Source organism: Lagenorhynchus albirostris, chromosome 16 (assembly GCF_949774975.1).
Source record: "Lagenorhynchus albirostris chromosome 16, mLagAlb1.1, whole genome shotgun sequence".
In the NCBI taxonomy this organism is placed as follows: Eukaryota; Metazoa; Chordata; class Mammalia; order Artiodactyla; family Delphinidae; genus Lagenorhynchus; species Lagenorhynchus albirostris.
The window spans coordinates 50,248,480-50,273,557 of record NC_083110.1 but is presented as its reverse complement, the minus strand read 5'-3'; the positions used below and the strand labels follow the sequence as shown (position 1 = coordinate 50,273,557).

General features: G+C 40.6%; 1 protein-coding gene across 3 annotated transcripts in view; it reads left to right on the top strand.

The window, feature by feature from the left end:
* CPEB3 (cytoplasmic polyadenylation element binding protein 3) overlaps positions 1-25,078 on the top strand; it is a 178,426-nt gene that overhangs the window by 12,386 nt on the left and 140,962 nt on the right. For 2 of the 3 annotated variants that reach the window (XM_060126202.1, XM_060126200.1), the window contains exons 1-2: positions 13,677-13,708; positions 16,582-17,594. In XM_060126202.1, coding sequence (XP_059982185.1) covers positions 16,593-17,594 — 1,002 coding nt within the window. In that variant the 5' untranslated portion in view covers positions 13,677-13,708; positions 16,582-16,592. Of the gene's footprint in view, positions 1-13,676; positions 13,709-16,581; positions 17,595-25,078 lie in introns of those variants that run through there. The other variant, XM_060126201.1, reaches the window with a different exon arrangement.

The window sequence follows — 25,078 nt, the reverse complement described above, 5'->3', positions numbered from 1 at the left end:
TCATAAAAGATGGAGGGATTGTCTTTTTTTGCTCAATATTATTTCCCTGGAACCTTGCACAGATTTTCAATGACTATTTGAGTAATTAATGCAAGTCATGCAATGGAGCATCCCCCCTGCCAAAAAAAACCCAACACAACTTGGATGAAACTGGACACAGGAGACGTTTTAAGTTTGAGGAGATGAAGGCAGGGACCAGAATTGGTGGCAGTGACAGAAAAGGATAGATGGAGGAGTCTTATCATGGAAGGAGCCATAGGACTTGATAAGGGAGGAGGAAGAGTCAAAAATGACTCAGGTTTAATCATCAGCTGCAAAAAGGTACACAGTTGAAATGGCGCTTGAGTCACTTTTCCAGCAGTAGTTTTTGAGAATATGTTCCTAAACATTTGAAAATGGTCTCTATTTATTTTTAATAAAAATGCTTTAAGTGGTAAAATACTGTATTATGTGGTAAATACCAATTGTCATGCTGATTGGTATGTTTGGCATACTAAAAAGTACTAGAGTATTTTAATAAAAATACTATAAACCCATGGTAAAATACTGCCTTGATTCATATTAAACAATAAAAATGACTATATGAGAACACCTGAGTATCCCTCTGTAGTGGGTACTGTGGTGCTCCAATCCACATCCTCTCATCATGGGTAATGTACTCCTCCCTCAGCTGCTGGGAATTTTAGTTCCTGATGGTGAAAAGCTTTGTTTTTGCTGGGTGTTGCCTTAGGTTGCAGGGAACTGCCTCACTTTAGGTTATCCTCCCAGGTTATGCCTCACTGGCCCACAGCCAGTGACTGGCTGATTTAAGATGCAAAGACCCAGCTTCCTTGCCTTATTTGAAGACAGGTCTGAGGGACCTGTCTCAGCTACCACAGGTGTTGGCCAAGTTGCAACCACTCTGGGGTCAGTGGCTCCCTCTGACTCTCCTGGTCTTCCTCATTGCCTTGCAGATGTATTTGCCAGTTGCGTCCTGCCTCAGTACATCTCTTGCTTGAAATTGGTCTCAGAATCTGTCTCCAAGGAACCTAACCTATGACACTATCTAATCTGCCTACTCTCTAAAGGTTGCCATCATTGGAACCTCTGTGTGTGTGTGTCTGGGTTTTGTTTTTGTTTCCTCCCCCAAATATACCCCAAAAGTGCCCAAATTAAATGTACACCTTGATGAATTTTCAAAAACTCAGCTTCATTTTTATGAAAGAAAGAATAAGAAAATGAGTTTGGGTAGAGTGAGAACCACCTACATTTACAACTTCCTCATGGTGAAAACTTTGAGGGAAGGGCGGGTTGCCAAGGGAAGTTGGAAGTTTCTCTGATTTTAAAAGAGCAAACAGTTTTGCTCTTTTGGTTGACTGCAGTGAGCTCTGAAATGAGAGGAACAATCTCAGTATACTTCATAATACATGTAAATGAAATGGGGAAAACAATGAGTGTCAGGGACTAGAGGAGAAACTGAACCATTTCACTAGAGGAAATGATTCAGAGAGAGGAAAAGATGATCTTCCTGAAGGTCAAATATCTATAAATCAAACATGTCAAAATATTGCTAAAATTTTGAGTAACCAAGATTTTTCTGTTAGTCAAGCTCTTTATAGTACTCTTTTGATTTTAAAGTAAAATTTCAAGAATTCTTCTGTGTTTTTGTTTCTCAGTGATAGAGCTTTCATCGAGAGTGTTTAGTTCCCCTCTGTTCAATTCTTTCTGTCTCTAACATCACCCTCCTCGTTCTCTCCTGCCTGGATGATACAATAGCTGGCCTTCTAATCAACTATCTCTCTCTTTCCACTTTTATCCCCACCACAGTCTGTTCTTCACACAGAACCACGATGGCCTTTTTAAAGCATAAATCAGATCATGTCACTGCCCTGCTTAAAACTCTCCAGGGGATTCCCATCACACTTAGAAAAAACCCCCAAAATCTTAATTTAACCTAAAAGGCACTATACCATATGGCTCCTGACTGCCTCTCAGACCTCATCTTGTACCACTTTCTCCTTGTTTACTCTAGCTACAATAGATTAGATGTTCCTCTAAAGCAGGGGTCAGAAAACTAAGAGGGGCCAAATTGTGCTAGAGGCCTATTTTTATACTGCCATTTTTAAAGGATTGTGAAACAACTACAACAACAGGAACAAAAAGAATATGGAACAAGAGACCTTGTGTGACTTGCAAAACCTAAAACATTTACTATGTGGCTCTTTTACAGAAAAAGTTTGCCAACTTCTGCTTTAAAGGCTTATCCCTCCTGCATTAGGATCTTCACATTAGCTGTTCCCTTTGCGTCCTCCACTACCAGTCTTCACATGGATGGGTCCTTTTAATTCAGGTGTGAACTTGATTCAGGTGTCACTTCATCATTGAGGCCTTCAATGACTACCTTAATGTAACTATCTTACCAGATTCTCTCAATCACATCAACTTTTTTGTTCTTTACAGCATTTATCTGATATTTACTTATTTTTATTTTTTCAATAACCATTCCCCCTCTCCCCCACGTAGAAAGATCTTTTCTTTCTTGTATACTACTTTTGAGTATTCTTGATCTTGCATTTAGATGGAAGAGAGCAATAGTAAATGTTTGGAGCCTACTGCATAGTTGGTGCTCAATAAATATGCTGAATGAGTGAATTTCCAGATTATTTCTGCATATGAAGTTTAGGTCTTCTGCTTTCTTTTTGTCCTCTCTGAGAGGACCTACAGTGCAAACTGCAATAAAGAGCTACCTGAGAATGGAGACACCAAACAATGCCTCTCCCTTAAGAGAACAGATAAACTTCTCTTTTCCCTTTCCTTGCTTTCTCTGGGAGAGCCCATTGATAGAAGAGTGGGATGTTTCAAAGGGATGTCTCAAGGACAACTTATATAAAAAAAAAAAAAAAGAAAAGAGGAAAAAAGTTTCTTTTCATCTTTTTCTTTCGCGAGAGGAATTTTTTAGGGTGGTAAGATTGGTCGAGGTCACATTTTCTACAAGGCTCTGAGGCTTTTGGGTGAAGAGTTTAGGTGGAGGCCTCTGCTTGGGAGATGGATTTAACACTAAGAGGAACCAGGCCTGAGCTCAAAAGAGAAGCCAGGAACAATGTGAATAGGGCTTGTTCTAGGTGGTCAGGTATGAGGGAGGAAGGTAAAAGCCCAATAAGCACAGGTCCTGGATTTTTCTAGAGTTTAATTATTTCACATGGTCAGGCTACATGTTTTGACTTTTGGTAGGAAAAATATGGTTACTAAAGCAATGGGAGGCATTGCCTGCTGCAGCTAAGACCGGTGCAACCAAATAAATAAATTAATTAAAAAAATAAAAATAAAGCAGTGGGAGGCAGTGACTGTAAAGAAAATGTGGGCACTGTCCTCTGGGTGTGGCAAGAGGTGAGGGATAAGAGTTAAGCTATAGAGCTTGAGTTTTGGAGTCAAAATAGACCTGAGCTTATTCATCCACTGGTTATGTCACCTTGGGCAAATTATTTAGCCTTTCTAAACCTTGGTTTCCTTATCTGAAAAATGAGAAGAATGATAGCTTCTATATTTTAGGATTATTTTGAGGATTAACTGATAAGCCATGTAAAATACTTATTTAGATGCCTACATAAATAAGTGATCAGTTAGTATAAATATCATCATCATCATTGCCAGGTAGTGAAGAAATTTTCTAAAGCTACAGATGTTGAAACTAATGAACAATAAAATCTGTACCCTCTAGCAGTTTAAGGGTATGTCCCACTGTATTTTGCTTCCATAAGTAGGAACACAGGATATGGAAAGAGGTGAGGTAAGAAATGTGTGGGAGCAAGATAATTGTTGTTCGAAGAAGCATGGTCTTAACACAATTCATTTGACTCCTAATGTTACGTGGAAAGGAGACAAGGAAATCTGTACTTGTGTAGACCTTCTAGATAAACCCATCTGCATGTCAATGTTAGCTTTGGATTTCATACATTGACCTCTGCTGCTTTACAGTTTATTGAAAATGCCCTTGTACATGCTAATATAATTCTGATTATTTGGGTAGGGTAGCTGTTACTATTATCTCTGTTTTATTCTAGAGGAAACGAAGACTAAGAAATTGAGAACATGGGTTTTAGAGTCATATTGCTAGGGTTTGAAACCTGGCTTCTCCACTTCCCAACAGTGTAACCTAGGGTAAGTTACTTGAACTTTCCAGAGCCTCAATATCTTCATCTGTGAAATGGGAGTAATGAAGATACATACCTCTTAGGATTGTGTGAAATTATTCATGTAAACAAAGTACATGGTATGGCAAATAGTATGTGTTCAATGAATATTTGTTATTGTCATCTCCCAGGGCCACGCAGCTAGTAAGTGGTAATGCTAGTATCTAAATTTAGATAATTGGATTTCATACCTTATGGCCTTTCCACACACCACCTCCCATAATATTAATAATGTTGACTCTCTGCCACTGTGATGATGTATGATCCATAACATTAGGACAGGTGGTCTAATTTGTTTTTCCAAAAGTGGTAGGAGATCCGTCTAAAGTATCCCTTTTGGTACAGTTGGCACACATATCTGTTTCTCAGCTTCCTCAGTAAGAGGACAGCTGTGGCTTCAGGACAGAACTACAACAAAAAGCTCTGGACTTTGTTTCCACTGGTTGGAGCAAAGTGCTGAGGATACCAGTCTGCCACATGAGAAGACAGAGATAGCCTACATTAAACTGAACCAATGGGAGACTTGTAGTGTAGTTGAAAAAGCATGCAAACTATAACTAGTAAGTTGGAAGACTTGAATTCTAATCTTGGATCCACCAGTTATTAACTATATCTTGTAACATCTCTGAGCCTGGGCTTCAACATCTTTATTTATTCTTTATTTTTCTAGCTTTATTGAGGTATAATTGATACCCACATATTTACCGTAGGGATCCCAATAGTCATCCTTGTTGCTGTCACCTATTCATACAGTCCGTTTGTGGAAATTAGGAAAGGATGCCTTTTCCTCCAGGCAGAAGCAGCTTTGCCACTAAGGTTCATGAGCTTGGTGACCAGAGCATGTAGATTTCAGTCTCTACTAGCCTCCTTGGCCAGCCTTCTGGTGCACTACAGAAGCAAACGCGAGGGCCCTGTCTGTGCCGTCTTTCCACTGCACAGGGCTGTTAATATCAAGTGAGATAATAAGTTGAAGGAGTTTGGTAAAGTCTAATTCCCTCTGTGAATGTAAAGCACTGATATCACACAAACACTACCTGATTTCAAATACCAGGATCCAAGGGTGACTTGGGTAGACATTCTGACCATTGCCCTTCCCTTTGGTTCTGATGATCCGGGTGACTTGTTAACTTGTACAACACCTATTGTGTACGTCTGTAGAGATTGTGGCCAGGAAAGATTTTCTCCACCATTTTCAGGCCTGGACCAGCCTTCCTCTCTAGATATAAGACTAAAATCAGTTCTTTTGATGATTCATCCTCTTGGAAACAATCATGTTGTTTTTAGAGCACCCTGGAGTGGGACTGGGTCTTCCCCATAGGTGGAATTTGGAATCCTTTGGTTAGAATTTATCTTTGGTTTTCAGGCAAAGGTCATTGTATAAAAGCTTTGCATCAAGGGGAGAAAGAAAATTTGCTGAACCATAATTTGCCCTCTTTTCACACCTCTGAAGCCCAAGCTATCTGCTGGGCTGTTTAGATCAAGTAGGACAAGAGGACCTGCTTGTATGGACAGGTAAATCACCTTTCTAAGTTTCCATTTTGTTATCTCTAATTAGGGACAATAACAGTACTTACCTCATAGGTTTATTACATGGATCAAATGAACTAATAAGTAGAAAGCACTTGGCACACAGTATATGCGCAATACATGTTAGCTCTAATTACTAGGCTCCCTGCAGGATACTCTACCTGACTTTGAGGAAGAACAAAAGCATAAATTCCAGTGCCTTCCCTCAAGAAGCTTAGAGTTCTAGCTGGGGAATTAACATAATTATACCAGAAAAGGTAAATAGAAATGCAAAGCTATAAATGTGTGGTACAGATAGACGCTGTTTTTAGGAACTGGTGTTTGAACTAGGCGCCGAGGAAAGGTGAGATTAGGATAAGTAGAGAGGATGAGGAGGGTATGCCATATGGGATCGGTAACATTAGCGAGGTTCAGGACCACAAGTAGACCAATTTGCCTGGAGAAGTGGGGCCAATGCTATCTGAGAATATAGGTTGGGATTAGAAGGAGAGAACCCTAAATACTAGGGTAAATGTTTGCTCTTGTCCCATAGAGAACGATGAGTGACACGGTAAAACTTGAATATGGAACTGTCCAGCAGGCAGTTGGAATGCTCTTGGGAAAATGCTCAAAGCTGTAGCTAAAACTTTGGGGATGGAAGTTGAAATTGTGGAAGCTGGTGATACTTCTAAGGCAGCTCCTTGAGAGGTGCCTGTTGATTCCAATTTAATGAGGGCAACCTGTGAACAGCATTTAAAGTGAAATGGTGAAAGTGTCAGGAGATTTGAAGAACAACTTAAAACATTAACTAGGTAAGGTTTGCTTCTCTGAAGTCTTTGCTTCCCAGGGGGAAGCTGTATCTAGTGACCAAGAGACTGAGAAGAAACTTCAGAAGTGAAGAACCAGGAGAGCAGTGTCTTCAAAGACAATGGAGTACTGTTGTGTTAGTTTTCTCCTGATCTGTAACAAATTACCACAAGCTTAATGGCTTAAAAAAAAACCAAACCCACTCATTTACTAACTTACAGTTCTGTAGTCAGCATGACTGTGGGTTCTCTGTTCAGGGTGTCCAATCCACTTTCAGGTTCATTCTTATTGTTGGCAGAATTGCCTTTACAGGACTAAGGTTCCTGTTTTCCTTCTAGCTTGGAATCTTGGAGGGCCGTCTTAGAATTCTGCCTAATGCAAGTGTTTTATGAAGGATAAATGGCAAATAAAATAAGAATTGAAAAGGTGTCAGTTGGTCATTGGTGATTTGAGTAAGATCAGTAGCAAGAGCAATTTTGGCAGGATTGTAGGGGCAGAAGCCAGGTGCAGTAAGTTTGTGGAGTCAACTGGAAGTGAGAAAGAAGTAAAGCTTGGATTTAGTGGTTTCTTTCAAATGGCCAGGCTGGAATGGGAAGGAGAAAGTTGGACATAATTAACTAATGAACTAGGTCTCAAGGAAACTAGATGGAATGAACTCTAGACTATAGATGGAGGGATTAGTGTGGACTTGTAGGGGAACTCAGCTTCCTCTGAGGTAGGAGGAAAGCAAGTATGGGTGGGGGTGCAGATAAGTTTGTAAAGAGAGGGTGGGCAGCTGAGAAATTGAGGAAATTACTGCCTAATATCCTGTTTTCTCTTAGAGACAAGGTCAGTAAAAAAGCAGGTGATGTTTTGGAATTGCTACTTTGTGGCTAGGAGGTTTTTCATAAAATTGCTGAATGAAATCAAAACTAATGGACAGAGAGTAAAGAAACATAAAGAACCCCAGGTGCTCTTCAGAGTGCCCACCAAACCATACCTGACTCACCTGGCTCCCCTTTTGCTCCCTTTCTTTTGCTCCGTTCTCAAACAGTCTGATCTAGAATTGCTTAACAGGTCCTTACTCAGAGGAGGTGGACTTCCTGCTAGTAAATTGCCTTAGGCTTTAAGATCTTAAAAGCTTTCTAGATTACTTAGGGGATATCTAATTTACCATGGTTGACCATAATGACTTTTCCTTCCTTAGGCTGTGAGGTCTTTGAAGTCAAGGGATTTAGGCTTTTTTTCATCTTTGCACTTAGTGCCTCTAATACAAGTCTGGCACATAGGAACGCCTCAGTTTATTTCTCTAGCTTAGATGACCCAGACTTAAGGCTCCCCTCCCTATTTGGCCAAATTGTGCTATTTTTTCCTCTTTACTTTAGAGAAGATAGTTAACCTTTACAAATACATGTATATGTTTTATAAATTTAAAGAAAGTATAACAAAAATGTAGAAAAGTGCAAAAATCATGTGGTCTGTTTTCTGAATTTTTAAAGTAAATACACTTGTGTAACAGTGTCCAGTTCAAGAAACAGAGTAGGGACTTCCCTGGTGGTCCAGTGGTTAAGACTCTGCGCTCCCAATGCAGGCGGCCCGGGTTCGACCCTTGATCCGGGAACTAGAACCCGTGTGCCACAACTAAGAACCTTCATGCCACAATTTAAGACCCGGTGCAGCCAAATTAAAATAAAGAAAAAAAAAAAGTATCACCAGCATCCCTGCAGCCCCCCCCTTTTTTTAACATCTTTATTGGAGTATCATTGCTTTACAATAGTGTGTTAGTTTCTGCTTTATAACAAAGGGAATCAGCTATACATATACATACATCCCCATATCTCCTCTTTCTTGCGTCTCCCTCCCACCCTCCCTATCCCACCCCTCTAGGTGGACACAAAGCACCAAGCTGATCTCCCTGTGTTGTGCGGCTGCTTCCCACTGGCTATCTGTTTTACATTTGGTAGTGTATATATGTCCATGCCACTCTCTTACTTTGTCCCAGCTTCCTCTTCCCCTTCCCCGTGTCCTCAAGCCCATTCTCTACATCTGCATCTTTATTCCTGTCCCCTGCAGCCCCCTTTTATATCCCCCGTCAATCATTATTGCTCTGCAGAAGTTACCAGCATGCTGCCTTCTAGCCCCATAAATTAGTTTTATTAGAACTTTATATAAATTGAAACATATAGTATATACTCTTAGGTGTCAGGCTTCTTTCACTCAGTGTTGTATTCATGCAGTTCATCTAGGTTGTTTTATAGAGTTGGCATCTATTCATTGTCTTTGCCTTATGATATTCCATTATATGACTCTATCACAGATTTACTTATTCAGTCTATTGTAGATGGATATTTGGGTTGTTTCCAAGTTTGGGCTATTATCAATAATGTTGTTTTGAACATGTCTTTTGGTGAACATATGTTTGCGTCTTTATTGGGTATATATCTAGATGCAGTATTGCTGGGTCATAAGGTGTGTGAATGTTTGCTTTAACAGATCCTGCTAAATAGTTTTGCAATGTGGTTGTATAGTTATACTTCCATTAGCAGTGTTTGAGAATGAGTTGCCCCACATCCTTGTGAATGTGTGGTATTGTCTGCCTTTTCCAATTTTAGCCATTCTGGTTGTATTTTTTATTTCTTTGATTATTAGTGATGTAGAGCACCTTTTCGTGTGCTTTTTGGCCATTTGAATATCTTTTGTTAGAGTCTCTTGCCCATTTTTCTTTGGGATGTTCACTGTTATTAATTTGTAACGGTCCTTTATATATTTGAATTACAAGTCTTTTGTTGAAAAAAAAATATATAGCATATATTTCTCCCATTCTGTGATTTTTCACTCTGATTTTTGTTAAACAGATGTTCTTAATTTAATTAGTTTAGTTTATTAAATTTTTCCTTTATAGTTATTGCTTTTGTGACCTGTTGAAGAAATTGTTGCCTGCTCCAATGTCATGAAAATATTCTTTTAAAGGCTTTATTGTTTACCTTTTACATTTAGACTCACAATCCATCTGGAATTGATTTTTGTGTATGGTGGGATAAGGATGAAGGTCTCTTTTTTGCCATATGGTTATTCAGTTTACTCCAATATCCTTCATTGAAAAGACCATCCTTTCTTTACTGCAATGTTACTGGGGTTTTTTTTGGGTTTTTTTTTGCGGTACGCGGGCCTCTCACTGTCATGGCCTCTCCCGTTGCGCAGCACAGGCTCTGGATGCGCCGGCTCCGCGGCCATGGCTCACGGGGCCAGCCCCCCCGTGGCATGTGGGATTCTCCCAGACCGGGGCACGATCCCGCGTCCCCTGCATCGGCAGGCGGACCCCCAACCACTGCGCCACCAGGGAAGCCCTGTCACTGTTTTTATAAATCTGGTCACCATGTTACAGGAAGGGGGACCCCTTCCAGGGCCTAAAAGTGGGCTCTTGTCTAACGCTCAGAAATGAATTGTCCAAGGAAACACATGCGCTGACAAAGCAAGACACTTTATTGGAAAGGGGAACCAAGGCGGAGAGCAGCAGGGTAAGGCAGCCTAGGAGAACTGCTCTGCCACGTGGCTCGCAGTCTTAGGTTTTATGATAATGGGGTTAGTTTCTGGGTTGTCTCTGGCCAATCATCTCTGGTCCACAGTTTGACTCAGGGCCCTTCCTGGTGGCGCGTGCATCTCAGCCAAGATGGATTGCAGCGTGAAGGAGTCTGGGAGGTGGGTCGTCTCCTCCCTCTTTTGGCCCCTCCCGAATTCTCCCCGTTAGTTTTCAGAGGCAGCACCATGTTCCTTATCGGGATCTCTTGTTGTGAGACAACTCAGGCAAGCGGTTATCATCGTGCCTGGCCAAGGTGGGTGGTTTTGGTCCACAGTTCCTTAACAACTATACATACGTGGATCTGTGTCTGGACTTTTTGTTCCATTTGTCTATTTGCTTATCCTGTGCCAATAACCACACAATCTAATTATTATAGCTTTATAATAGGTCTTGATATCTGGTGGTGTAAGTCCCTCTAGGTTTATTTATTTTTTGCCACCTAGAGTGTGTTGGCATCCTTGCCTGTTGCATACAAATGTAAATTTAATTCAACAAATATTTCCTGAATACCTATTTATTATGTGCTAGGTACAGTGATAGATGTTGGGAATATAGCTGTCAATAAAGATAGGCCTGGTCCTTTCCTTTTAGTTGGGAAAGCCATTCAAATGAAGTGAGATGAGAAGAGGGCCTAGGACAGAGTGCTGAGGAAGTCAGTTAAAGTCAGTTAGCAAAGAAGACAGAGAGAGAGCGTGTGTGTGCACATGTGGGCAAGCGAGTAAAACCCCAAATGTAAGAAAACCAAGAAAGGACAACATGAAGGAAGCCGAGGGAAGAAGGTATATCTAGAAAGTGTGGTCAGTTATGTCAATGTTGCTGCAAGGTCAATCAAGATAAGACTAACAAAACATCCTTTAGACTTAGCTCTGAATGGCTATTGTGAACTTAATGAAGCAGTTTTTGTGGAGGGGTAGGGTGTGTGTCTTTATTAGATTGTAAACTCTTAGATGGGAACAAAGTTCCTTGTTCACTTAGTGCTTAATGAATGTTATTTCATGATAATAATCCCGTGATCTGCATACTGCTGAGCATCACAAAGGGCCAAAATTGTGCTCTATTTTATAACACTTCTGATTCTGGCAGCTGATGAAAAAGTAATTGCTCTTGTAAATGGAGGATAATTTAATACTCAAACCTTGGCTGTTTTATTTATTTTTATTTTTTACATGAACTTTATTTATTTATTTATTTTGGCTGCTCTGCGCAGCATGTGGGATCTTAGTTCCCTGACCAGGGATCGAACCCTCGCCCCTGCAGTGGAAGCACTGAGTCCCAACCATTGGACTGCCAGGGAAGTCCCAAACCTTGGCTGTTTTAGATAGTCAAAAACTATGCTTCATCCATCCATTCATTTATCCATTTATTCACTTATCAGCAAGGGTACAGGAAGCAACCACCAACTACCTGGGACTCATAAGCATTGTGCTGGAGATGTAAGTAGGGAAAGAAAGGAAAGAAGGAAGCCTAGAAAAATGTATTTGACCCATGTATATCTCAATGAATTAACTTTGCAAGTGCAATATCTATTTTTACAGCCTTCCATGACTATTCAAAAGGGGCCTATTGTTAAGCTTTGTGACCTAAAGATAAAATTTCAGAAAATGCTTCCTTTTTGGTTAAATAAAAAACAAGATTTCAGTAGAGAAGTTCTTTGTCTTTGTTAGGGGTGCTCCTATAATTTATTGTTTGCTTGGTATTTACTTACACCTTGGTATATATGTATGAGTCATTTTCTTTTAAATTTGAGTGCTCATTTTAGGAACGGAAGAACAGAGATAGTTCATTTTCAAATACAATAAAATTATGTTAAGTATGGGCTGTGCTAATTATTTATTGTCATTTATCAAAGGGTCAGAGGCCAAAGTTTATTTTTCTTCATTGTGAGAATTATTAGTAGACCTGTACTTGGGGTCAAGTGGATTGATAAATGCCCAGGTAAACCATTTTCAAGCACACCTGCATAACTTAAGAATTTCTACTTTACCAGTAGTCTTGACATATTAATTTCAAATAATTAAAAAAAATCTATTTCTTAAAACAAGTCTTTATAAGAGTTTTATGAGGGAACTTTTTTTTTTAAACTTAATTGAAGTACTTGAAAATGTAGAAGTTTGGTAGGTTAGGGAAGTATTCAGGAATAAGATTAGCCATGAGTTGATCTTTACAGACTCTGTAAGGAATATGGTTAGTATAGCACGTTGGCAGAGGTAAAGCTTTCTTTAGGAAGGTAGAAGAAGAAAAGAAAAAAGGGGAATATACGCTGAGTTCACGGTAGGAATAAGAAGATAATTTATTTAGTTCTTTTAAAAAGAGCTTTTGGCAGATTCATTCAAAATGATTTTTTCCTCTTAAATTGTTAGTTTTGGTTTTTTCCTTAGAAATAACTAGAAACAAAGACTACTAACTGCTGCAAATTGGTAGTCTCTGGTCATACTACTTTAGTTGTAATTGGTGAAGAGGGGAAATAGAGAAATAAGACAGTTTTAAATGGTGCTTAACATTTTTAGTTCTAAGTCCAATCAGCATAATCATCAACTGACATTTACTCTGAACCTCTTGGGTGAATGGCACTGAACCAAATCCCACAAGAAATAATATCTTCTGCCTATGTGAACATACTGGTAATTGAACTATTGCTCTCAGAAGCTATAGATAATACCAGTTGATAAGATGTTATGAGATTCCAGCCTTGGAGTTACGAGGTTAAGATAGGAAAAATGTACACCGGAAAAAAAAATTTTAGATAGAAACTGTATCTACTTTCTGTCTTGAATAAAGAAATCACTGCCCTATACAGTGAAACTCTAAACATGTCAAATATTTTTTAATGTTTAACCAAACACTATTTTAGCTTAAAAGAGTTGAATTTTATTTGATCATTGTATGAATAATGCAAGGTAAACTTTCATTTTGACAAGTAAAATAAGGAGGTGAGTTGATTTCGAGCACATGAAGTAGAATCTTGAAGTAAGTGATTTGTGCCTTCATTTCAAATACAAAGAAATCTTGGTGGATAGATAAGATGTCAAAAATTTGTGACTGAAACCTATTTTTAACCTGACCTCCAAGGTTTATATCATATTTAATATTAAGGTACTTTTCATTTTATAATATTAAGCATGTGTCTTTTAAGTATGGTCAGATTTTAAGTATCTTTCCCTAGTAGTCTGCCTCCTCCCTTCCTTATTCCTCCCCACCCCATCTCTTTTGCTGTGGTAGGGTTCCTATTGCTGGCTACCCAGTCATTACCATTCTAATACCATTTAAGGTAGCTCTGCTGGGTTTCTTTATTTTGAGTCCTAGAATCCAGTTTCTCTTTTAACCTGGCCTCCTAAATCAGTTGACAAATCGGTTTATTTTCCCCCGTGTTCATCTTAACAACTCGTGATTTAGATTGGTTAGGAAGATACAATGTAATCGGCACAACCTCTTTCCCGTGGAATCAGTATTTTGGAGACTTCCTCCTTTCCTAGCGGAACATTCTCCAGTCGGGCAGCGGACCTAGCTAAGGACTTCAGCCCCCACAGTTCCCTGTGTGCGCATGCCCTCTCTTCTTACAGTTGTCAAAGTGCTCTTGCCAGAGCGGTCACATAATCAACCTGAAAGAAGAAAATAAATACTGTACACTTTTTAATTTTATCGATCCTTAAAAACTGGACCCTCAAAGGTAACTGCTGCTAAGAATTTGTTACTTGAGATTGGGTGATTGCATGTAGAGGAAGATCTATTGTGTGTGGGGTGGGGGGAGGGGAAGGAGGTATCTATTTCTCGGACTCTGCTGTAAATAAGAAAAAAGAAAAAAAAAAACCCAACAAACAAAAAACCCACCCAAAGGAACAGACTGTACAAGCAGTTACTGACATTGCATATTAACTTTGTAAATGTTATTTTCATCTACTGCTTATCTTTTGTTTAAAAGGGTCTTATTTATTAAAGATGGGTCTTGACCTTGACAGAGTGAATTTATGCAGGCAGTGAAATTCATGTCTTTAAGAAATGTTGAAAAGAGAAATGGGTGTTCCTGGTATGATAAAAAAAATTTAATTTAATAAATATATTAATATTACTTATAGCCTTAAAATATTCTGAGTCTAGCTTACTTTTTGGCTTTTTTGCTATAGTACAGCATTAATTTTTCCACCACAGATATATAGTTTAAACTGAAGGCATTAACAGAAAGCATTGATACAAGCATTGGAAAAGCTGAGTGATATTAAAATTCTAATCAAACGCATATTTCAGCCATGATGATATGGCTGTTGTAAAGACAATTCTAGCACACTGGAAGAGACTCAAATACCAGATTATAATGTTTTACTGCAGCACTGCTTAAACCAAGGATGAAAATGTCTCTTTCTGTGTCCATTTCCTTTGGCAGCAATAGAACTTTGTGCTGTTGTGAATCCAAGCTCTGCTTGCTTCTTTGTCATATTTTACAATACTGATCAAAGCCATTATTTTAGATGAAGGGAACTGAGGAACACAAAGTCAATCTTAAGTAGGTTTTATTGGCAGTAGCTGGCAATTTGTGATGTGTATTATATTGGGTTGGGTTTTTTGGGGGTGGGGGTCAGGGAGGGAGGAGTAGAAAGGAGAATAAGGTGGCTGTGAAGCTTTTCCTCGAGCCCACTATTTTGTCTATGTATTAAACTTTGAAATGAAAGATTAACCATTTTAAAGATACTCTTTAATAAAACAGTAGAACTACTTTTAATCCCATTTCTTAGTCTGACATATTTTGCTTAATAGTTGAGAGGGGAAGCACAGACATTTTCTAACACATTTATCTTACAACATTTATTATCGTGAGAATGTCCAAAGACAGAACTTCTGTGTGTATCTGAATGCCCTTTACAAGTGTCCTGAGAAAGATGCTTTTCCAAGTATCTGAGTTAATTAACTACATTAAACATATTAATAACTTTGTTGCAATTATACTGAATCATCATCTAAAAATAATTGTATATTTGGTCATATGCTCCTTGAACACTTCAAAATACTTGTTTTCAGGGTCTTAGCACTGTAATATTCATATATTTAAAACAATTAATGTGCTCTAAGGGACAAGCTAACTCAGTGATAACTACGTATATGGAAATCTCCTGGTTTTGAGCGATGACTATTTTCATCCTTGAATGATAAAACATGCTGTATGGCAGAGGTGAATATAGCCCTTCTGTGCGAAATGGAAAATACCATACTCTCCTTATATGGCTAAATGAAGCAGTGATGGCAATGCACTATAATTACAATGTATGAGAATTGGGGACTTTGTACTATGCTATTTTTAACACGTTAGCTAGCATTTGGTAATTCAGGGTCTTCAAACCATAATCTTTCACTGCTAATACTAGTGATAAGAGAATGGATTCTAAATTTGCCAAAGTCTTGTGACCAAGGCAGTAGCAGGAGGATTCAAAAATGAAAAATCTGGCAACCCCAGAATTATCTTGACTTTCTACTTAAATCTCAGAGGGATTTTTTTAAAAGCCCCGCCCCCACCCCATCGCATAGTCACAGTCCCCCGCCCCCTCCCTCCGTCCCTCCCTCCTCCCTCCCTCCGCGCTCTCTCTCTCTCTCTCTCTCTCTCTCTCTCTCTCTCTCTCTCTCTCTCTCTCTCTCTCTGACCTTAAATCCAACCAGAACATTTCTTCACTCTGCGGAGAAATTCTCAGGCTCCTGTTGAGACCTGAACCACTGAGATGCTAAAAAATCTCTTGTGAGGCAGAATTGGAGACGAGAAAATTGGAGAATAAGCAGAAAAACCCTAATCCTTAGAGTAACAAGAAGCAAGCACTTGAAAATGTTTCAGTAGATTTTTACCTCTTTAAAAACAATGTGTTTTTTTTGTTGTTTGTTTTAATGTCTCCTAACAAAATGGAGTAGCTGCAGCTCCTGGGAGGCCAGAGAATGATTGTGCAGCTGAGTCCTCCTCCTAACAAATGCCAAGGATTTCCTCCCTCGTGGTTCGCTGCTGCTAAATGAAACAATTATCGAGGCAAGAAGGCAGTTTGCTAATCAAGGGGGATAAGACTTCTGTTTCTTTAAAGTGCCGGAGCGGGGGTTAGAAAGGGTCGTGTGCGGTGTCTTTTTAACCTTGCTGAAGGACGCAGCAGTATTTATTGACGTATGCAAATAGCTAGGGGAGGGTGGTGCTTGGGAAAAAACAGGAACCAGAATCGGTTTCTCATTGCAGGGTGAACGCTCTGAGTTCCGGTGAAGGGAAAAGAGACGTGGCGAAATTGCCGTCTTTCTGTCTTATAAGCACATCTCTCACTAATACAGAAAAGGAACCTAGACATCAGAAAGGGTGAAGACGCTCTCAGAGTATTTTTAGAGACCTTGCATGAGCTCCCCCCCCACACCCCCCCTCGCTCCCCCAGCCCGACCTGTTCTTCTAAATGGGAGATTATGGATTTGCATTGCAATTGGCTAATAGCGGTGGCACTGGATTTTCGCAAGTAAAACACCCGCCCGCTTCAGCAAGGGGCATTAACGAACACATTGACAATAACGCGTCTCTCTTTTTTCCCGTTTCAGCTGCGCAAACCATGCAGGATGATTTACTGATGGACAAAAGCAAAACCCAGCCCCAGACCCAGCAGCAGCGGCAGCAGCAGCAGCCCCAGCCCGAGCCCGGCACAGCCGAAGCCCCGTCCACGCCCCTGTCCTCAGAGACCCCCAAGCCGGAGGACAGCAGCGCAGTGCCGGCCCTCAGCCCCGCCGCTGCCCCGCCGGCCCCCAACGGCCCCGACAAGATGCAGATGGAATCGCCGCTCCTGCCGGGCTTGGGTTTCCACCAGCCCCCTCAGCAGCCGCCGCCGCCGCAGGAGCCCGCGGCGCCGGGCGCGTCGCTGTCGCCGTCCTTCGGCAGCACCTGGTCCACGGGCACCACGAACGCGGTAGAGGACAGCTTCTTCCAGGGGATCACGCCAGTCAACGGGACCATGCTCTTCCAGAACTTCCCTCACCACGTCAACCCAGTCTTCGGAGGCACCTTCTCCCCGCAGATCAGCCTGGCGCAGACCCAGCACCACCAGCAGCCGCCGCCGCCGCCCGCACCGCAGCCCGCGCAGCCCGCGCAGCCCCAGCAGGCGCAGCCCTCGCAGCAGCGCCGGTCGCCCGCCAGCCCCAGCCAGGCGCCCTATGCGCAGAGGGGCGCTGCCGCGGCGTACGGTCACCAGCCCATCATGACTAGCAAGCCGTCCTCGTCCTCGGCTGCCGCTGCCGCCGCGGCCGCCGCGGCCGCCGCCTCGTCCGCGTCGTCCAGCTGGAACACGCACCAGAGCGTGAACGCGGCCTGGAGCGCGCCGTCCAACCCGTGGGGCGGCCTGCAGGCGGGCCGGGACCCTCGCCGGGCGGTCGGCGTGGGCGTGGGCGTGGGCGTCGGGGTACCTTCACCGCTCAACCCTATCTCGCCGCTCAAAAAGCCCTTCTCCAGCAACGTGATCGCGCCGCCCAAGTTCCCCCGCGCGGCCCCGCTCACCTCCAAGTCCTGGATGGAAGATAACGCTTTCCGGACGGACAATGGTAACAATCTGTTGCCATTTCAGGTAATGCTCCAGTGCACCTGCACACGCCTTCCTTCTCTGCTCCCTTTGCCTTGTCTTCCCTGCCATTTAATAGGCCGTTGATTTTTGTTCTTTAAAAAAGGCAGCGATGTTCAACTGCCCTGCCCTTTTCCAAACCCTTCAGTTCACTGGGGCTGTTCCACGACCGGGGACAAGGGTGGGGGAACACTGTGACTGCTGGAGGAGTCGTATATATGCACCCTGACAAGATAGAAAAGAGCCTTTTTCTTTTGGCTTATTTTTTCCTTCATCGTGCTTGTGCCTCTTCTTTTCACCTTCGACAAGAAAAGCTGCAAGTGTATGGCAGGGTGCCGGCATAGTCCCAGGATGAGTAGGCTGAGATTTCTGTCGTTTTAAGTGGCTACACATTTCACATTATGCAATCCCGGGCTCAGGGTGCCTCCTGAAAGCCGTCCACTCCCAAACAACTCTGGCCCCACTCTTAAAGGGGTTAACAGCCCTTGAGTGTTGCTATTTCAGACAGTTGCATATGCTCAATTAAACTAATGTGAACACATGTGTTTATGTCTCGCGAAGGTGCTGGCATCATTAATAGCGATCAGCATATTGCCCCTGCCGGGAAAATTATGAGTGTGAGATTCCAATAAACACTGGAACTCTATCAGGGACCAGGATGGAAGAGTGGGAATTCTAGGGGTAACCCTTCCTATGTTACCTAGAAGGAGGACTTAGAAATTGTTTGTTCCAGAGGAAAGAGACAATAGGACGCGACCTTCAGAGCCATATTGCAATGGAGACTATTTGCTAGCTAGCGCTGAAATATTTAAAGCTGCAGTGTCCTTCAATTGGGTTATTTAAGAAGACAATGCAGATCAATTACACCATCTGAAACTGGGCAAAGTGAAAGTCTTGCAACTTTAATGAAAAATGAGCCTTGTGTCTTGGTGTTAAATGCCAATGAAAAACCCAGGAAGTGCCCCAGACAAAAAGGTTGAATGGAGTGTCCTTATTCTGTTCTCGCTTTCTGATCCAGTGTATGGCCACATCGGTTGGCAGTGTCCTGGACATCTTGAGTTGGAAAGGGGTGGTAAGGGGGAGTGTTCACTGGAGGGCTTTGTTCTCAGGTAAACATTCACCCTTCACTTACGAATTGATTTGGCCATACGCTGCGAGGCTCAGTTAAAAAAGAAAAGAAGGAAGGAGAGAGGAGGGCTTTGGATAAGACCCAGTTTGGATCTTTGGATCCAAGGAAATGAAACAGAAATCCTTTGAGCATTGCTGAAAAATGGCAGAACCGACATTTGACAGAGTTAGTTTAAAGCATCAGGTGCAATTGGAGGCTTCATTTTATTGCTCTTTACATTTCAGATGTGATGTTTGGCATGGCTCCCATCCATGAAGGAGGAGATAGGGTTATTAAGAAGCATATGATTCTCTAAACTAAAGCAAAGATTTTTAACCTCAACAGTTCAAGGGGGGGGGTCCCTGAAACTCGTAAATTATGTGTATGAGAGTTTTTAATGAGACAGTCTTAACACATTTTTACAGGGGCCTTTCAGGAATGGAAGAGTTTAATATTAAGGTATATTTCTCCCCATTATTCTAAAGTTTGTTTTAATAAAATGAAGAGACTGCACGCTGGGATTAGATCCCTAGAGAAAAGGAGGACTCTGCTTTCTCGAATTTCTTGTGTGTGTGTGTGTGTGTGTGTGTGTGTGTGTGTGGCGGGGGGCTGGACAGGGAGGTTGCATTTGGTAGGAGAGCCCCTCTTTTTCTAATAGTCCCTCTTATTATTCTGATGATCTCTACCCAAATCCATTCTTAGAGGATAACCTAAAAGCTAACAGGGAGGTTTTGGGCCTGGAAGCTGATAGTGTAGACATCAATTATCTTTTTCTAAGAGTAGAATCTGAATACAACTAGCTTTTGATTATCTCCAGAAATGGGAACTGGAGAGAGATTAAATCCATAAAATTTCCCCCAAACTGATATTGACAAGTTATGTGGGGATTGCCAGTTGTTTCTCAGCAAACCATTTACCAGCCATGCTAATGAGAGCCAGATGGACTGGATTGAGTTTGGATTCTTGTTTTTTCATCCCTGGTAGTGCTATTGAGTAGGGAAAGATGGCCAAAAGATTTGTAGAAGGAGAGATTTAATTGAAAATTGAACTTTATAAATTTGGCCTCAGGAAAAATTACGTGGACTTTTATGTCTCATTTCTTTTTCTTACTTAAAATGGAGCTTCAGGGTTTTGAAGCAATATTAGAACCAGAGTAGGAGTAACCTGGCTGTGTTTTGGCTTGGAAAATTATCAGACTTGGTTTGTGTTGATAAGCATATTAAGTTTGAAAAAACAAAAACACCTTGAGTCTTGTGTGCAGAATTTTACATGTTTTTATATTTATTTAAATCATTTTTCTACAAAAGAGAAAATAACTTAAGTAGCTCCTAATGACTTTTTAAAAAATTACTTTGACAAATGAGATTTTTTCTTTAAATCTAGGACTGTATTTCATAGAATACCGACTTAATTTTTTTATTTCAGACTCTTTGAGCTAAAAGGGGCTCTCAACAGTAGTAGTGATCTACTCTAATGTATCATAATATTAAAAAAAAATCCATTACCCACCCCCAGCAGTGCTGCTTCACTCTCTTTTGCCAACCCACATAATAGAATATTTGGAGCTTTACTTCTGTGGTTTATATTGTGAAAGCAATATCTGTATTTGAATGTGATTTTTCAAACTGCACGTGCTTTCTTATGCCCTTCCCTTAATTCTAACAAAGTTGATTGGTTTCTCTGGGTTGGGGTGGCTGCTTCCTTAGGGATTACTTGTATCTAAAAGCCACCTCATTTCTATAAATAAGGAAACTGAGGTCCTGAGAGAAAATGGCATAACTTGGGTCATAGCGCTTTGGCTAGTTTTGTTGATGTGTGTCCTTAACTTCCTTGTAGCTCTAGTGCTGTCAGGTAGACTTCATTTATGTCAGGTTCTCTTTGGGCTCCATTCAAAGGGGCTTACTTATGGAATTATCTCATGAGATTCTGTATCTGGCTCTTAGTGATGTACCATCCACCAACTCAAAAGCAGTGAGGGGGCTTCCCTGGTGGCACAGTGGTTAAGAATCCGCCTGCCAGTGCAGGGGACACAGATTCGAGCCCTGGTCCGGGAAGATCCCACATGCTGCGAAGCAGCTAAGCCCATGCACCACAACTACTGAGCCTGAGCTCTAGAGCCCGTGAGCTACAACTACTGAGCCCGTGCCCCACAACTACTGAAGCCTGCACACCTAGAGGCCGTGCTCCGCAAGAGAAGCCACCGCAATGAGAAGCCTGCGCACCGCAACGAAGAGTAGCCCCCGCTCGCTGCAACTAGAGAAAGCCCGCGCAGCAACGAAGACCCAAGACAGACAAAAATAAATAAATAAATTTATATTAAAAAAAAATTTTTTTTTAAATCAGTGAGGTACCCCACCTGGGGTATCATACATATGCTTCATTTTCTACTTATATAAGACAGAGAAGCTTAGTTAGGTTTGTAAAAGGACTAGAACAGAGGTGTTTTCTATATGTTGTGAATTTCGGTTTAAATAGTGTTGTTGTTCAGAGAAGTTTAGAAGGGACTTTTGAGAGCACCTATTCCACTACTCTGCTCATTTTCCAGAAGAGGAAATCAAAGTCCAAATATGTGAAATGACTTGCTCAAGTTCAGGTGGGTAGTTTCTATCAGAAGCAGACTTTGGAGGCAGATTGCCTAGGTTCACATCTCAACGCTGTCAGTTCCTGGGTTTGTAATCTTGTGCAAATTATGTATATATGTTGACCCTCAATTTTGTCATCTGTAAAATGGGAATAATAATAATTACTTGCTTCATAGGAGTTCAGATAAGAAACTGCATGTAAAGTGCTTAGCACAGTACTTGGCCCATAGTAAAGTACCATATAAATGTTGAGTTATGATTATTGTTATTTTAATGGTGGCCAGAGACTCTGCGTGATCTTTAGTATGGATTACTGCTTTTTCATCCCATGCAATCTGAAAGACCCCAAACTTCTATGTAATGTTATTTAGTCTTTTTTTTCCTGTCTGAAGGTACCCCCTGGTTACTATAACAACGTGATAATCCACCATTTACCTATGACCTGGGCCCTTTGCTAAGCACTTTACATGTAGTTTCTTATTGGAACTCCTTTAAGGTACAGGACTATTATTACCCTCATTATCCGGACAAAGAAATTGAGGGTTAGTGCATTTACATTATTTCCTCATCATCACACAGCCAGTAACTGGCAGAGTTGGGATTTGAACCCAGGAGATCTGCCTCCAGAGCCAGTGGACATCAGTTAACATTGCAGTGTAGAAGGAGGAGACTGGGCAGCATCCGTACTTGACCTTATGATATACCCTGGAGATTGTGTTGTTAAAATATATTTTATGGAGAGGAATAGAGGAAGAAAAATATAGTGCCCATACGTATACTAGATTCAACAGTAGTCAATATATTCCCCTATTTATTTATTTACTTATCTATGTAGTTTTGAATTTGTGTTTTTGGAAAAAAATTCAAATTATATTTTGCTTTCTCTCTGCATTTCTGCCTTTATCCCACCCCTCTTTTCCTACCCCAAATTGAAAGCCACTGTATAGATTTAATATTTTCTGGCATAAGTCTGCTTAAATGAAATTTAGTGTTGATTGTGCTGGTGGGTTATCTATAACAGAGAAAGAAATTCCTTACATGAATTCATGGGAGTATAAATTATTTTGAAAAATAAATATGCCTATTCATAATAAATTTTGAAGAAACATCAGTGTTTTCAACCAGCCTAGGCTACTTCTTTTGGAACCATCTTTTCAGGAAGTAATATAAATTGTCTAGTTTATGCTTGCTTTTGAATAAGGATACTATGACCTAGATTTAAAACTAGAGACTCTTCTGTAGTTGGTTTCTTAACTACTGCTCCAATGCAAAATCACTTAAAGTCCACCCAACTCTACAAACTGTTTCAGAACTTATTATAGCGTGGTTAATATGTATGCCAGCAAAGCCACATTATCTATATTCTATTTAAAAGAGATATTGGTTAGGAAATATTAGAAAGTTTTCTATGCTACTGAAAACATTTATCTAATATAAACTGTTTACTTTAAAATTGCATGTTGAAAAGTACTTAGCTTTAAACTCTTCATGACCTTGCAGCAAGTTGATATAAAAATCTGCTCTCAGAAATGTAATGTGTTTAGATATCCTCTAAGACACAAATTTCTGCTTAAATAGCTTTCTCCACTGGTTGGCCTATTTTGCTCTCTTTCAAGGGCTGCACAAGGTGTAATGCTCGTCCATTTGGAAGGTGTCATTGCTCAGGTGGTTTTTGGAGTGTTTTGATCTGCAAGTGTCAAAAGATTATGGCTTCGTTACTACAATATGAAAAATCTGATGCAGCCATGTGGATTTTACTGAGGAAAGGAATGGAGGGGAGTATAGAGTAGTGGACAGCCCATGAAGCTTGGAACGAGGAAGATACTGGTTGAAGCCTCAGCTCTGTCACTGGTGATTGGAGTCTAGTCATTTATTCCATGTTTCTTTTTCCAAGAAGTCTGCAAAAATGGAGAGAGAGAGCCTATCTTCTGGGTTTGCTTTGAGAATGTATACAAAATGTTCAAAAAATTAGATACTGGTATGACTCTTAAATGCCTGCCTAACCACCAGTAATTAGACACAGTTTGAGTTTAATAGAGGAAATATTTATTGATAGCTAGTAGTCCAGGATTAAATGCTAGTTGATGACATCTGGAAATGGAGAAGGCCTAGAAAGATGTGTCCAGCAGGGTTGGACGAGCAATGAAGGGCTCTTTGTATGTTATGGTGACTGCCTGTCCTAGAAAGCCAGTCATAGTGCTCTGAAAGTTAGGGAGTATAGAGTTAGTCACAAGGATGGTGTATATTTGTAACTATCTGCTTCTGCCATGGCTGACTCGCCAATGCAAATGTGAGATTTTGGTAATTCTGGAGCTCCAAAGGCTCTGATTTGAAGTTCCTTTTCACCATTTCCCTGAAGACCATGCCTGACTCTCTGTAGAGGCCAGCATGGTTGTCAGAGATAGAATTCAGTATAGAGGCCCAAGTTTGGATCTTGAGAGTTGAGGAATATAATATAGCCACAGCTTCAAAGTCGCTTTCCTGGGGAGATTGCTGTGCTTGCAGTAGTAGCCAGCCTTAACAAGGAATTTTCCGCAACTGGTCCTTATACCTTGTACGTGGCTTGTTCTCTGGGGGTTCTGTTATGCTTCAGTTCTTTTACATTTAGTTTTCATATCCTTCAGTGTTCATTACAGGTGCTAGGCATGTAAACTTATGTGAAACCATTGTAATATTTTGACTTAACTTGATGTGGAAAAGTACTAGTGAATTAAAATAATTCAATAAATTAGCATCTTAGAATCAACACCACTTTTCTTTCCCCAGAAGCACTATTATATAATTCTCAAAAATAATGACTATATGATATGAATCCTTGTTGGCAGTCTTCAGAGGAGAGGAACAGAAATGGGTACCAAACAGCCTTTGTATCATTTGAAGTGATCATAGAATAAATGTACACAGAGGGAAGGAAACTTTGTGTACTGATATTGTTGTGTGGTTAAGACTGTTGAACAGCCAAATATCTTCATTCTTCAAGTGTTCAAACTTATTTCAAAGGCAAGATCAAATTCAAGAGAAAAAACTGTAGCTCCCTATCTTTAGTAATTCAGTGCAACGAATTAAATGGCCAGTGCTACCAACTGAACCAGTGTCTAGAAGTTCATGAGCACTTGGCACTTAGTAGGTGCTCATTACATGAATGACTAAACATTTAAATACAAGTTGCTATAGTTTTGTCCTTTCTACAATACAGTATATTTAACATTTTCAAGACAGATTCTCCACTATAGCATTTCTTTACAAGATGTTCACAGAATATGGAAACATAGGTGAATGTACAGAATGTTATAAAGGACATCTTCAATTTGTAAAAATAGAAAATATCTGGCTTTTCAGACTTTATGGACATCCCATAGTTTCTAGGCTGTGAATCTGTTTGTACTTTGGTATGCTAAGAAGTAAGCAGGGTTCTTGCTTTGACATTAGAGATTTTGGCAACCAATAGATGGGAATATTAACTTGTATCCTATGAGTTAAATTTTTCTTTACCTCTTCACTGTTAATCATCTCATTCTTGTGGAGTTAACTTACCCTGTCATGGTGGTCTATTTTATTCCTGTCTTCCCAAATCAAGTTATTAATACTGGAAGTGATCAGAATGAGGGTCAGAATAATTCTTACAATAATACTTAGAAATATTAAGGTGACAATTCTTTGGTCTAAGAGGTTGACAAAGAGTAGGTTATAGTAGGCCCATTCAGCTAGTCATTCGTTTGAAGATTGTGAGATTGGAAAGCAGAGATGTAAAGGGCAAAAGACTTTCTATCTTAAATATATGGTAGAGTTTTGGGACTAGC